This window comes from Talpa europaea (genome assembly GCF_964194135.1).
Source record: "Talpa europaea genome assembly, chromosome: 6".
Classification (NCBI taxonomy): domain Eukaryota; kingdom Metazoa; phylum Chordata; class Mammalia; order Eulipotyphla; family Talpidae; genus Talpa; species Talpa europaea.
In genome coordinates this window covers 86,455,333-86,471,367 of record NC_140072.1, presented here as the reverse complement: position 1 = coordinate 86,471,367, position 16,035 = coordinate 86,455,333, and the positions used below count along the sequence as shown (strand labels likewise).

The 16,035-nt window shown below is 35.4% G+C and overlaps 1 protein-coding gene across 3 annotated transcripts in view; it reads left to right on the top strand.

Annotated features, from left to right (window-relative positions):
* The window catches only part of NBEA (neurobeachin), a gene marked incomplete at both ends in the record, with an annotated part of 593,662 nt that overhangs the window by 561,081 nt on the left and 16,546 nt on the right, over positions 1 to 16,035 (top strand). For 2 of the 3 annotated variants that reach the window (XM_084235095.1, XM_084235094.1), the window contains 3 exons: positions 11,728 to 11,790; positions 12,113 to 12,202; positions 14,649 to 14,841. In XM_084235095.1, coding sequence (XP_084091221.1) covers positions 11,728 to 11,790; positions 12,113 to 12,202; positions 14,649 to 14,841 — 346 coding nt within the window. The remainder of the gene's footprint in view (positions 1 to 11,727; positions 11,791 to 12,112; positions 12,203 to 14,648; positions 14,842 to 16,035) is intronic. The other variant, XM_084235096.1, reaches the window with a different exon arrangement.

The window sequence follows — 16,035 nt, the reverse complement described above, 5'->3', positions numbered from 1 at the left end:
GGCATTCTCTGCTTCTCTCTCGGCTTCTGCTGCTGGCGTCCCCGTGACGCCGCCCTTAAAAGCCCAGTCTCAGCCCAGGTGAATCCCATCTACCTATGCCCACACCCTACTCCAGGTGCCCGCCATCAGGCATGCATTCAGGACCGCAAGGATCCATCATCTCTACTGGCGGGAGGGCAGAAAAGCCTGACATATTTTCTTTAGCCTACAAGGGGGAGCCTCCCTAGTGGCACAAGGGGTTAAGCACTGCACTATGAAGCAATCCACAGCCTCTGCAGCATGAGTTCAATCCCCGGCCAGACAGAGAGAAACCCACATAGTGAAGCAGACCTCTCCTGTCTTGCCCGCTGCTCCCCTCAGCAGTGTATTTCATCAGTCTGCCTGTTCTGTTCCGCACTCTGTCTCTGGTGAATCCTCTCACCCCCCACATCTCTGGCCTGTACCCCCGCCCCTGTGTGCATAAATAAATCTTTTAAAAAAATAATAAAAAAATTAAAGGGAAACCCATGTGGATTTCTATTTCACTAGTTTAAACAGTAAGGTTTTTCTTTCTATTTTATGATTTGGGTTTCTTAAAATTTCCAACTCAGTAAAACTTCCAGTAATCATAGGGGGAAATTTTAAGATGGTTTTAGGAAATCTTTATCAGCCATTTTGTTGAACATTCTAATCAAGACCCAGAAAAACATGTTTTGTCATTCTTTGAGATTTCCAAAGGCACTATGCTATGCATTATGACCTAGTTAATTGTTGATATGTAACAATAACTAATTAAACAAACACACAAAAATAGGGTGTTGGCTGTTCTTTTACAATGAGTAGAAAAAATTCATTTTTTAATTGTTTTATAAAACAAAAGATGATTACAACAGATGATAGCAACACAGAAATCAGATTGCAGGTTGTATCAAAGCACCATCAATATCTGAGTCACATTAAGAGAATCACTTAACTTTTATACCCTTTATTTTCCCACTGAAAATGATTAACAGGAATTTTACTGTACTCATAAGGCTGTATTTGAGGGTCATAGGAGAAAAGATATGTGAAAAATTATTTCTAACCTCTGAAGAACAATATAGACATTGATTATTATTATATAAAAACATAAATGACATAACTTGGAAGAGCTTTTGCTTTAATAATTTATTTTACTATGTCAGAGTGATAGTTGATACTGTCAGACTGAAAAATGATATAAATTCCTTCTCTGACAGGGAATTGTATCTAACAGAAACTTATCATAAAAGGCTGTTTTGCTGGCAAACTGTTAGAACCTATGGGACATGCAATATTTATTTATACACAGGCACACGTATATCTATTTATGCTAGAAATATTTAAAACATTCAGCACATCATAATGTTACTAATAGTCATAAATAAGTGGTATTTTTGTCTAATTTTCTATTACTAATATTCCTTGGTCTTTTTAGGTTATATTTTATACTTTTATCTCTTTCTGTGATCTGACAAGAATAACAGTATTCCTTTGAATCAGCTGTAGTGAAAATACGCCCATAGGAAATAGAACAGATCACTTCAATTTTCGCGCTTTTTTTTTTCTGAAATATTCTTTGCTACTACAGATAATGGACATGGCTGTCAAGAACCAACATATTTGTCTTCAAACAAAACAGCTACAATGTTGACTTTCCTTGAAAGTAAATTCATAAAATTTATAAGGAAAAAATTAGCCCCCATTTTATCCTGATGTATAAATGAAGGTATTCATAGTGACATTAATGATCTCTGAAATCGTCACTATTCTTTCTGTGACTTCATTATACCTCGTCTTTTCCTTTCCCCATTTCTAACTTCTTTCTCTGATCTGACAAGTGACATCAATGCCACCCTTTGGGATGGCTTAAGTAGGTTGTACCACAGTGTTGTCCATGTAACAAGAGCCACGATGCCTAATTGTCTTCCTACAGAGGGTGTTCAGAGTTCTTCGGGGTAATTATTCTGAGACATGATTACCAAAAAATTCAGTGAAATGGCCGGCAAAGATTCCTTAAAGTCATCTTAATTTTCCCCTTATATTACTAAAAGATTTGCTGAATAAAAATGTTGAGAAATGCAAAAACCCAAAGAAACCTCCTAGATTTTAAATTATTGCAATGGAAATACATATTGGGCTTCTTTAAATTTAAAGAATCACTTTGAGAGCAAGAAGAATATTATGATGTATAAAACTATCAGGAACATATGTTCAAATGTATCTGTTTCTCTGTTTCTCATCTGCAGCAATAAAGCTTGGGTTGTGAAAATTCGATGAATAGAATTTCTATATATAAATTAGTATCAAGGAAATTAATGACACACATTTAATTTTGATTAGTGAATAAATCTTTAATTTAGGTTTATCTTTCTTCTCGTAATTACTATAGTCCTTAGCTAGTCCATGGTCATCAATCGTCTACAAGGAAAACATAAATAATGCAGCTAGTCAAAGTAAGAAATGTGTCATTTATATGAGACTCGCATTCTCTCTTTGTGTTATTGTTATTGTGTGGTGTTGAAAAGTGCTAATTATTGATTTTCAGAAGTTTAACAGCAAAAGCTTTCATAAGCATCTGAAGTCATGTTTTACACAAGAGTGAAAATTGCAGCCTGGTGTTAGTAACAGAAATAGCTATAAGGGTTTCCTTATCTTCTATTGACATAGATTTCAGTTATATCATTCAGTTACCTCAGCATAAACTAACAATTATTCAAAACATATTGTGTGCTTCAGTTTGTTGAGAAGACATTACTTAGTGTAAGTGGCTAAGCATTTCAGTTAGATGTTTGACTCATTTTTAAAGATTTTAAACGTATCAGTGAGTTTACTAGAGCCATTTGAAATTTTAATATAGTATATCTTGATTATTGTTTTTCATGTACGTCAAAGAACAACATTTTGTTCTACAAATATTATTTTAAATCTGAATTTTGCTGAATAAAAGCATATCATTTCATTTTGGAATATTTATATCACCACCTGATAACTTTTTCCTTGCTGTCAACTTATATACCAAGGAAATCCATTTCAGCTTTTATTATTTTCATTATGTTTTTCCCATGATCAGATGCTCCAAGTGAACTTATTTCATATTGTGAAGAAAGATCACTCTGTGCTGCTTCATCTCTCTCATTCCACCTCCTCCATTACCACCTCCCCTCAGTTACCTCCACTGCTCCTTTCTCTCCTGAATCAACCAGCATAGAGTTTGCTTTATATAAAATTATTCAACAGGCAGAATTTAGCAAGTATGTTATAATGATTCTTCTCACATATCAGTAAGCATTTCTGGGTTGAGTCTCTATGTACTATTTAATAATCCACCCAAAAGTTAGCAAAGAACAGAAAACCTAAAAGAATCCTTAAGAGACCATCTGCTAAAACCCTTCCTTCCAGGTAAGCCAGTCTCTAAATTTTTCAGAAGAGTGTTTCAGTTTTCTTCTTGAGGCATAATAAATACAGATTACAAAGAGATTCCATTGTCTCCCCTGAGAAGTTTGTGATAGTGTTTATCCTTCAAGTATTCCAAATCCTCAATAAAAATGTCTCTTGTTTGGGTATAGCCATATTTTGATTAGTCCTACTCCAAAAAAAAAAAAATGAAAGCAAACACTAGCCAACATTTCTCTTATATATTTTACATAAATACCCATTTGTATTAATCATGATATCAATATGGACCCTCTCAAAGGGATAATGAAGACTCCAAGAAAAAATAAAAATGGCCAGCAACACGTGAAAAGATGCCATAAGAAACCACCTCGCTTCCATTAGGTTGGTTATTATAAAAAAAAAAAAAGAGGGGTAGAAAAATAGCAAGTGTATCATGAATGTGGAGAAGTTGGAACCCTTTTACACTATTGGTGGTAAAGTAAAATAGTGCAACCTCTGTGGAAAACAGTATGGCAAATTCTAAAGAAAAAAAATTAAATAGAGGTACCATTTGATCCAGTAATTCCATTTTTTGGTATGTATCCAAAAGAATTAATTGAAAACTGGATCTTGAAGAAATATTTGTACACTGTATTTGTAGCAGTATTATTCCAGTAGCCAAGATGTGGAAGCAACCCAAGGGTCCATCGGCAGATGAATGTATAAAAAAAATATGGTTATATACAGGCATGCATCACTTAACATTTCAATCAAAAATGGTCTACACCATGGTATAGATAACCTACATGTGTAATAGTCTATACCATCTATGACATTCTCACAATAATGAGATTGCCTAATGATACATTTCTCAGAACATATCCCCATTGTTAAGAGGCATGACTGCATATACAAAAGATTTTAATTTAGCCTTAAAACCTTAGAAAATTCTCACACATGCTGTAACATGAATGAACCTTGAGGGCATTATGTGATATAATTCCAATTATATTTTTTTTTTTTTTTTTTTGAAGTGTTTTATTTATTTATTTTTTTTTTTACTATTATTATCATTTTTATTTTTATTTTTATTTTTTTTTTTTTAATTTTATTTTTTTTTATTTTATTTTTTTTTTTAATTAATAAATTTTATTTTTATATTCCCCATACAATTGCAATCCCCCCATTCTGACCCCAATCTCATAATTCCAATTATATGAGGTAGTCAACTCATACAAACACAAAGTATAAGTGTGGTTTCCAGGGTCTAGGCAGAAGGAGAAATGAGGACTTGTTTAGTGGATACAGGATTTCAGTTTTGCAAGATGAAAAGAGTTCTGGGTATTGGTTGCTCAATAATGTAAGTGTACTTAATGATATAGAATGGTGTATTTAAAATGGTTAAGATGGTAAATGTTATGATATGTTTAATTTTTGTTAGGTTAATTTTTTTTAAGATTTATTTATTTATTTATACAAGCACTGGGTACAGTCAGAAGCGCAGGAGGGTGAGAGAATTCACCAGAGCCAGAGCAGAGAGCAGAGCAGGCAGACTGACGAAACACACTGCTGATGGGAGCAGCGGACGCAACAAGAGAGGTCTGAGCACCATGTGAGACCCTCCCCTGTGGCCGGGGATGGAACTGGCACTGCAGAGGCTGCGGGCAGCTTCGCAACCCAGTGCTCAACCACAGCGCCACCAGGGAGGCCCAGGTTAAATTTTTTAAAGCATTAATGAGAGTTTAATAGCATCCCTAGTTATTAAGACATGGACAGGATAAAGTAGTTGAACAATGAGAAGTGAAGCATCCCGAGATCACCATCCATAGGACTGAGGATACAAGGGAAGGGGGGAGCCATTATCAGACAAGATAGAAGTAGCTCAACCAACACACCTATGGGTTAGGTGGAGGAATGCAACCCAACCACTGCCAAACTGTGCAAGCAGGGATCCCTTCCCTTTTTATCTCCTGTCCTAAGTGCTCATTGGCTAAACCCAGTAATGGGAAGTCAGAGAGCAAGAGAAACAGTGATGTAGTCTGTGGAGGCCAGTCTCCCAGGCACAAGGAATATGGCCCAGCCCACCTGTCTGTTCCCACTGAGAGAGTCACTGCTATAGGGTTAGCAGACTTACTTCAAACATCCAGGGTAGGACAGCCACTACCTAATGTGTTAAAATGCCTGTGCTCGGGCCTCTCTGGTGGTGCAAATGGTTAAGAGTCAGCACTATGAAGCTATCTGCAGCACTATAGCACAATCCCCAGCCAGGGAGCTAACCCACATGGCACAGCAGACCTTTCCTGTCTCACCTGCTGCTCCCCTCAGCAGTGTATTTCAGTAGATCCACCTGCTCCCCACTCTGTCTCTAGTGAATCCTCTTACCCCCCGCACCTCTGGTCTCTACCCCAATTCTTGTATGCATAAATAAATAAATCTTTTTTTAAAAAAAGAAAGTAAAATGTCTGTGCTTCTCATACCTGAGTTGATTTATACTTATTTTTAAGTAGAAAAATTGCATGAGTTTGACTGATCTAATTTGAAGAAAAAAATGTTATGGGTAGAGCAGTTTCTATCTAGAAGCAATGGTGCTTGTTTGTTTGTTTTCATATTCATTTTTTAAGTCAATTATGCAATGTCATCATTATAACTTATCATTCCAAAGAAGAAATAAAAATCAGCATAAAGGTGTCTCTTTCACTTTTTTTAAATTTACAGTGGAAGAATAAAACCAAAACTGAGGCTAGTAAATAAATCAGAATCCCCTCCCTCAAATATTATCTAACATGGTCTGATAGTTGAAGCAAATGTAGTGCTTTTTACTTGAGTTACCAAATATTTGCTTGAATATTCTAATTTTTTTCAAATGAGGGAAATGTTTCTTCTCTTATTTTGTAGTTTCAATGAAAAGCTAGAAGCAGTTGAATTTAAAATAGCATTTTAATTTTTTATATAGTTTAATGTTTATAAAGCAAGAATAATAAAGTACAGATATTATTTGCTTGACTTATTTTTCTCCTGATTTTCCAGCATTAAAAAGTAATGCTTTATATGATCTTGCTTTATTACAACAATAAACCAGAAGCAAAAGCCTATCAGTTAAAATACAGTCTGCTAGTAAGTAATCTTCCCTTTTATCACTTCAGACTTTTCAAATTTCCTTTTTTGAGGAACTCTCCTGCACTGTTGGTGGGAATGCAAACTGGTCCAACCACTATGGAGAGCTGTGTGGAGATTTCTGGACCTACTAAACATAGAGCTTCCATATGATCCAACAATTCCACTCCTAGGTATTTATCCAAAGGACACAGAAACATCCATTCCAAAGAACATCTGCACCCCTATGTTTATAGCAGCACTATTTACAATAGCTAAGCTTTGGAAACAGCCCAAATGCCCAAAAATAGACTGGATCAAGAAGATGTGGTACATATATATCATGGAATATTACTCAGCATTCAAAAAAGATAAATACATGCAATTTGCAGCAACATGGATGGCGCTGGAAGGGATCATGCTCAGTGAAATAAGCCAAAAAGAAAAAGAAAAATACCGGATGGTCTCACTCATAGCAGGAATCTAGAAAACTTAAATAAGGGACCAGGAAAATGAATAACTATAAGAAAGTGAAAATGAAAATCAACAAAAACTATGAACCAGAGACACTTTTTGGGGGGTGGGGTCTGGGAGGGGAAGGATTGGGGTCAGAATGGGGCATGTGCAGTTGTATGGGGGAATATAAAAATAAAATTTATTATTTAAAAAAAAAACAAATTTCCTTTTTTGGCAATTTTTTCCTTTTTTGGTATGGAATTGGTAGAATTAGAGGTAGGAAAAAAAAAGATGATGTAAATCACATATTTTATTGTCAAAGTTGCATTTTCTGGTAAAAAAAGAATATCTATTTTTAATCAATATAATCATTCTAAGCAGGAGATATACATGACAAAAACAAAATTGCAAGGAAAGTTATTGAAGATCTTTTTTCTGTGTCCTGAAGCTAACTAACGCTTTAACTATTTTTCCCTTTAATTTTCTAAAAATTGTCTGTAGTTGACCAATAAAAGGAATATAATGTGATATTCTGCATTGCAGGCAGCATAATTTATAGTACTTAATAAAATGCTGAGTCTTCTGGAAAACAATTTAAGAAATTGTACAGAGCAAGGGAAATGGATGAATTGGTCATTTGACAGCCTACTTTATTTGCTTCTTCATCCTGTCTCTCCTGTGACACTTAGACCTGATGGTATTTCCTTCAAAGGACAATACTAAATTACACTTACAAAAAAAGACTAGAACTTACATAGATTCTACATGAATATATATACATATGGGTTAAATTGACTTTCATGGTGGAAAAGTCAAGGTTAACTGAAGTTGATACCTACTGCATACCAAAGAAGAGATAGGAGAGAGAACTAGTAAACACAAATGGAGGGAGAAGGCATGATTGTTCACCAAAATTAGCACTTCCATTGTTTTATGATATTTTGAATTCATCATTATTTTGAGCATCATTTTGTGCTGTGATTTACTTGTTGCCTCATTTATTTTTACCTTAACTGTGAAGTTTTTCATAGTAATAGGTATATGAATAACACACGTATACCACACCATATTTATTTCCTTTTCTAGGATTTAATCCCAGCCATGTATTTTTATTCATGGAGAATAGAACTTTCTTGGAAGGAAAGGCCAAAAGTAAAAAAGCAATTAAGTAAGAGGTACAGAAGGTCAGAGGAATAAGGCATCTGTCAGAGCCATAGCTAATGCACATGGCCCTTTTGTGCACATTAAAAAGGACACCTTCTTTAGGAGGATGAATTACCAAAGGTACTCTTTCCTTTGGCAATTCAGGTAGAATCTGGCCTTCATTTGCTCCTAAGCAGGGTGTTTGTGTATACGACATAGATGACACAAACATGGTAGACCTGACCTATGGAAAAATTGAAAGACCAGAGACAGCTTATTGCAACTAAGTAAGAAAAAAGGAGATATAGCTCATTTTCTAACATGGTTTGTAATCCCTGGAGAATTTTACAAAGACCACCTGTCACAATTAAGGAAAGGGATGATCAGAAAATAGGGACAGGACAAAAGGGAAACTGTCCCTACTAGAAACTTTCTCTAATGAAACTTTATTATTACATAAAAGCAGAGCTGATTTATGGGTCATATATGTGTATGAAATCTGAAAATTACATATACTGTTCAAATTTACTGTTTTTGTTCCCTTGTGCATAATTCAGTTCATATTTATTTCACTTCCTTACCAACTCCTATGGAATTCCGTGTTTTAGAACTTCCCATAAGGTATTTTTTTTTTTAATTCTTTTATAATCTTCCTATTTCTTGGACTGTCTTCTCTGGGGAGAAGAAGAAATGCTAAAGTACATAGTGATGAATCAAAAATACTCAACAGTAATTTTTATAAAATTAAGAATATATATAACAAATTTAAAACCCTTAATAAATTAATTTATTTTTTAGTCCTTCCTAAACAGTTCCCGACAAAGAATATATTGTATTGCTGTTGACTAGTTAATTCCTACTTAACTTCAAACCTCAGTTCATGTACTATTCCAGGAAATTCCTTCCCATCCTCCACCCTGACTTCAATATTCACATCCTTCCCTAAGCTCCCTAGCTTGCTGGTGAGCTCCCTGGCTTCTGGGCTGGCCTCCACCCTGGTCTCCCTACTGCTTGATGGGCTGAAAACTTTGTGAGGGAGGTCTGGTCCTTGATTTAGCATTCCTTGGCATAAAGTAGGCATTCAACAAATGTTCATTTACTTAAATTTTTTATGGTTTAAATTGTAAAAGTAAAGTACTCTGAAGCTTTCTCTACTTCCATGCTTTTCTTCTAAGCTCCCTTTCAGTTTTGAACAATATGTCACTATTGTCCACTTCTGTAGTCAGCAAATATAGTCTATTAGGACTAAGTTACAGCCCTCTCTGCAAAAATTAACAATCTTAGCAAACATATCTGAAAAATTGTGTGCTAACTTCTACGACAAAGGGTATTTTTTAACATGCTGCGAGAATATGGATACTAATTTATATGTATAAATAAATACAGATATTTATTTTGATTTAGGGAGTCTGCAAAAGATTTAGAGCTCTGCCCACAGTTAGAACTCTGCCCACAGTTAGCATGAAGGGAGACTTTTTCTCCTATATCAGGGAGTAGTTGTCAGAACACCTACTTGTCAGAACAACTACTCAATTGCTATGCTTCATAGGTGTCAGAATGGGCTGTGTGTCTCTGTGGGCATTCTCCCTTACAAAGACCCCCCCCCCTTCTTTACTAGAAAGAGGACACTAAAGACTTCCTAAAAGTGGAAGAGTTCAGAAAGCAAGTGACAGGGGAGTAGACAATCAGTACTCATTGCCCATGCAAACATTTTGGTAATGACAAGAAACAGAACTTAAAAGGGATGACATGCTTTTTCAAGATTAGAAGGAGCTGTGTATTTTTAAATTGAGGTAAGAAATTATTGGAAGGCTCCAGGATTACTATAAGAGAGCTAACAGGTACATATTGGAATCAGATCCTTTAAGTCATGTAGGCGTGTGATGTAGATCACATGAAAGAGGGATTCAATTTAGTCTTGAAAGAAATATTAAATGTAAGGAATAGATTTGTCATAGTGAATGGGTGAGGTTCATCACAACTTAAAATTTATCCTGTTGCCATCTAAAAGACATTAATTATATATATGTGTGTATATATATGTGTGTGTGTGTATATATGTGTGTGTATATATATGTATATGTGTATGTATATATATATATATATATATATAAAAATCAGAGGCAGGGTGCCTTGGAGGACTCTACACAAGATTTCTAGAAATTAAGTCGGTTTCATAAAATTTTCTGCTATAATTTTAAAGCCTCCCTTTCTGAAACACAAAGTCAAGCAGAGCATGTTTATTGATTCATCTTTCTATGAACATTTTAAAGACTGCCTTCTAAGGGCAAGGCACTGATCTAGAGGCTAAAATATGTTTAATTTTACTTCTGGGTCCCCAACCACACTCTACTCTTTCTGGAGGAGTAAAGACACAAACAATAACATCTATTGTTAGAGAGACTTTAGCTGTTCATGATGCAGCAAACCAAGTTTTGAACAGTACCTAGCCAGGGTAGATTTAATGGTAAAATTATTGGGTTTTGTTTTGTTTTGTTTTTTCAAAAATTCTCAAGATTTTGTTGTTAATAATGAGAACTTAATCATAGCTGGGTTTTTTTCCCCTTTTAAAACTGTAAGTTGCGCTGGGGAGATAAATTAATGTGGTATTTATGTGAATATAATTGAGTTAAATAGTCAGACTTTGCATATGAGTGGACACCATGCAAATAAATGTATACTTTAAAATTGGACAGCACTTAAAGAAATTTAATAATTCATCCTATTGCCTCTGAAAATAAAAGAACCAAAACGCCATTTATGCAATTGCTAAAATATGGCAGATAATGATACATTCACATGTAATATTGCTAATAAATTTGAAAATTCACATTTTTATTATAAAGATTTTCTTGAAATGTAGGCTAGCAGGATAGATTGTTAAATTTAAGTACTTTATAAAATGAGAATTGTAGATAGTGATAGGATTAGTGGCAGTGCCATAACAAGAGCCATCTACCAACTTACCTGCACTGCTAAGCACTCAGCAATGAGTTTAGTATTTCACTTTTATGTGCAACCAAATAGCACACAATTTTAGGTGGGAAATTAGCATGGTAACAGAGTAATGATCATTGTAAATATTATGCTTCTCCTTGTTGACTTAAATTACATACTTACAGATTTCAGAAAAATACTTCTGTTAGTCTAGGTTAATATATTGATTTTTTTTTGCCTATAGAATTTATTTATAGAAGAAATACCTAAATCTTTTATAAGATTATCTCTTTGACACCCACGTACACACAAAAGTTATATTATACAGTGCAGACAGTTTGAGGTCTGCAGTTATTCTTTTTCATTGGTATCTATAAAATCTCATTAATGTTTTCATCTGTAGCAGCTTTAAAGAAATATTGCATAGCTCAAGATACCTAAGGAATTTTTTTCACTTTGAGTAAGTTTTCTCTAAAATTTCAGAAAATTTTTTAGAGAAGTGAATTAATACCTTATCAGTAATAATCCAGGATTCATCCCTAACCAGCAAATCACACTAAAATATCTTCTTTGTAATGAATGTTTTGCCATACTTAATCATTATAGAAAGTCTCAGTGTTCTTTCTACATTTGGACCTCTGAATTGATTGAAACATATGATTTTCTCAATTTTTATTTGTATCACTGGTGGAATTTATGTCTCATTCTTTTTTTCCCATCAAGATTCCAGAAGTTTATTTCATTAGAGATCCCTATACCTTCCTTCTTACAAAGGACTTTATTAAGGTATATGTGTTGCAGTTAGTGTTAGAAGCATTTTTTGGTCTTCAGCTGCTGCATGTACTCACAGGTTAACTTCCCACATTTAACCCCAGCTTTTAAGTAAGAATAGTGACTTGGTTAACAGAAGCATGTTTGGAAGGAGAAGTGAAGCTTGTCTACAAAATACTAACACTTGGATGACTCTGCACCCAAAGAGAAGGACGCACGGTGAATTTTCTGGACTCTTTTCATGGCTGACTTGGGATACACTTGCATTGTCAAAGAGTGAGTTGACCTCTCTCGCTGATGCATATTGATTATGACACTCACTCTCCTTCCCCTGCAGGCCATGGAGGCACAGATACAGAACTTTGGACAGACGCCATCTCAGTTGCTTATTGAGCCACATCCTCCTCGGAGCTCTGCCATGCACCTGGTAAGACATACCAGCTTGCTGATTTTTTTCTTTCCTTGTGAACCTGAGTATAGAGCAAATAAAATAGCGGTTTTTGCAACATATTTAAAGCGTTCTCAATTTATTGATTAACTCTTCAGCCTGAATGCATTCTATATCCTGGGAAGAAATTGAGAAGGGACTGCAGTCTTTTCCTATAAACCCTGCTTAAGCTAGCTCAATTTTGGAATTACAAAAATAGTCATCTCTGACTCTATACACATGCCTCTGTATAAACTCATTCACAGACATGCAGGTTTATAGACACTGACAACAAAACTAGATTAAATATATAAGTTAAAACGAAACACATATGAGCTAGGGGGTAGCTTATAAAGGTAATTCACGGTCACCACTGGCAGGCAATGAAGCAGAGGAGTGACGAGCCCTCAATCCAGAATTTGGATCAAACACCATCTCTGCCACTAACTAGTGAATGACTCGGGAAAGGTGTCTGATGCCTCTGTTTACATTTCGGTACATGTCGTCGTAACATCTGTAACATGGGAGTAAACATAGTGCCAGACCTGAGGCTGTGATGGCTCAGTACAGCACAGCACCTAGACCTGCCCTTGCCCGTGTTAAGGTCTCAGCTAGTGTTCACTGGTGTCATCATCGTCATTAGCTATTTATATTTAAATATTTATAGAGAGAAAAACAATCTTTTCACGCAAACATAGTCGTTTATGTGCTTTGCTATGTGTTTGAGTACTATTCCTTAAAGGCATAGAGGATGTATTCACTTCATTAGCTATTTATATTTAAAGCCTTCGTTCTCATTTTGCAAGGGGGAAAGTAATGTTCTTTTCATTGTAATCTGAATTTTAACAATCCATTTCATAACAAATCATTCATTTGTCACGTTATTAGCAAAGAGTGAACATTGCCACCTTTGTCTATTTAGAGGGAGGTAAAATTTTTTGAGAAAATTCTCTACAATTTAATTTTAAAGGGTGGTTTTTCACAAATATTTTAATGAAGTAAAAAAATGCTTGAAGGTAAAAAATGTGTTTTCAAAATGAATTATAGTTTATCAGTTTTTCTAGACAGTTATCAAGGTAGCAAATACCCTGGTATTAGAGCAAAGAGCTCTGGAATATGGTCCATAATACATGTGAAAACAAATGTATAAGCTGTTATTTTGTAATGGAAGTTTTGTTCACACCTGTCATTTATCCTATCAGTTATTTAACTGCTTTAAATTCCTTATGCGTGTCAGGCATGATGCTAAGCATTAGCAATACAAAGTGAATACATCCTCTATGCCTTTAAGGAATAGTACTCAAACACATAGCAAAGCACATAAACGACTATGTTTGCGTGAAAAGATTGTTTTTCTCTCTATAAGAGCTTAGCCAAACAGTTTCACTCTGCTTGATTAGTCACTAATGAACTCTTGTGATTGAAATTGGTCCTGTGTATGACAAAGCAGAAAGGTTGGCACCAAGCAGGCTGCTCCCAACATGCCTTGTGGCCTTGGAGCCTCAAGCCTTGACATGAAGCATTTTTAATAAACTGTCTACGGGAATATCTCTAACACTTTATTTTATGAAATGCTTTGGCAGAGAGTTTTATTCCCATGTTAGTTTTCTCTATTTAATAATAATGATAATAATAATAGTTATCCTGGAGAAATGCCCAGTCAGAATTCGTTACTTTCCTCGGGGAAATCGTTAGTAACTAAATTGACATGGGACTGTTTATAAAGAAAATCTAAACTTTCTAAGTTTCTGTGGCAAAGAATTCATATGTACAGCAAACAATTACAAAACATGCATGAAAGCTAAGTTATGGTAATCTCCAGTATCCTTATTTCATGTTTTTATAGTGTAATATTTATAGTGTTTGATAGTACTTAATAGTAGTATCTACTTTCTATAAAGATATATGCTAGATGTTTGAGAAACAAAGATTAAAAAAGAAAAGAAAAGCAGTTTTAGCCTTTAGTAAGCTAGAAAAGGGCAAGGAGGTATACCATAAACAGTGCCACAGCCAACAATGGAGGCCATTATGGTTTAATTATTTAGTCTGTAACTGTGACTCCAGATCAACCATGTGAAAACGGAAAGTTTCGATCAGTGACATTGTCACTTTGTCAACAATGTCAGTAATTGATTTGACAACTATTAGCACCAAACTGATATTTTTAACTGCATTAACTAACTATGTACATCATCTGGACATCCACTAACATCTCACACTGTAGCCTGGTGATACTTAAATGGAGGCTAGTGATTAATAAGTGGATGTCCTCCATTAGGGTCTACACAGAGTCTTGGCTCTATTCTCTGGGCCATCCTCATAGACGTTCAGATTGCTCTGTTCTGTTGTGCTCGTGCTAGCCTTGTCTGTCTTAACCTCATCTCCCCAGAGCTTTACTAACTTTATCCCTTTTGTTTTCTTCTGCTCTTCCCTTTCTATTCAACAGTGTTTCCTTCCACAGAGTCCACTCATGTTTAAAGATCAGATGCAACAGGATGTGATCATGGTGCTGAAGTTTCCCTCCAATTCTCCAGTCACCCATGTGGCAGCCAACACACTGCCCCACCTGACCATCCCTGCAGTGGTCACCGTGACTTGCAGCAGACTGTTTGCAGTGAATCGGTGGCACAACACAGTAGGTACGTGTGCCCATGAGAGTTACTTGCTAATGGATTCACAAAGCCTGTCATTAAGTTAGGGTAAAATAAGTGTGCTGGGGGCTAGCCAGCTTGTCAGACTATCACAAGAAACAGCAAAATAAACTTCAGTACCTCACAGGATGCTGGACTAATGGGTATTTGACAAATTGAAACAGGTCCACAGATTATTAATTTCCTCCACCTACTTGGCCCACTTTTATCCCATATTGTACGTACAAACATGAGTTTGAATCTAAATTTTCTGGATGATGGTTTCAAATCTTTCATCTACCAATTGATTTATTTAGCAAATATATGAATGGCCACTATGTATCACTTAGTCCTGAGTACTGAGTATAGCAGTAAACAGTGAAGACACCATTTCTCTCTTTGTGAAACTTAAAGCTTAGAAAAGACAGGAAATCTAAGTAGTTTCATGATTTCATGTGTATTTTCTCTCAAAACTCACTCCTGAACATTCCAGCTAGTACATCTTAAAGTGATATAATTATGTTGTAAAAATTAGGTGTATTAATACTAAACTAGGTCAGAAGTGGATGTGACCAAGTGATTTTGTTGGCCCATTCACCACTTCAGAGTTCCCAGGAAGCTCTGGGGCTCCAGGACTGACCACATGAGCCATGGTGTTATCTTGATCTTTCTGCATTAATCTGAAAAAATCAGGTGATTCATTCCATAACTTCATCTCCTGAGAGTTTCTAAAGCATTCCTATTTTATGATTATTGATATTAGCAACATGAGGTAGAATCACATAAAAAATAAGCAGCAAACTTAAGGGAAAAATAAGACTTTGTTATTCATGGGAGGCTTAGCCTTTAGAAATGTTTTTCACTAAGAGAAAACTGTAAGGGATTAAATTTTTCTTCAAATTATTCAAAAGTATTGTGTAGGTTATATAATCACATGGAAAAAACTATGAGTAATAAAATCAGTCAAGCCTTAAACATTAATCCTCTCAAAATTAGCTTTTACTAGGGTTCAAATTTTAGGTGTGGCTCAATTTTACACCTTTAAGTGACTTGTCATATATTAAAAGAAGGCCCATTGGGTGAGAGTTCCATGTCCCCTCAGCCCAGGCCCAAGAGCTCCTGTGCTCATACCCAGGCCTGCTCATGGGCCTGGCCTTGGCTTGTATTTCAGGCTCATTGGTTGCCCAGTGCCCTTAGCTCTCT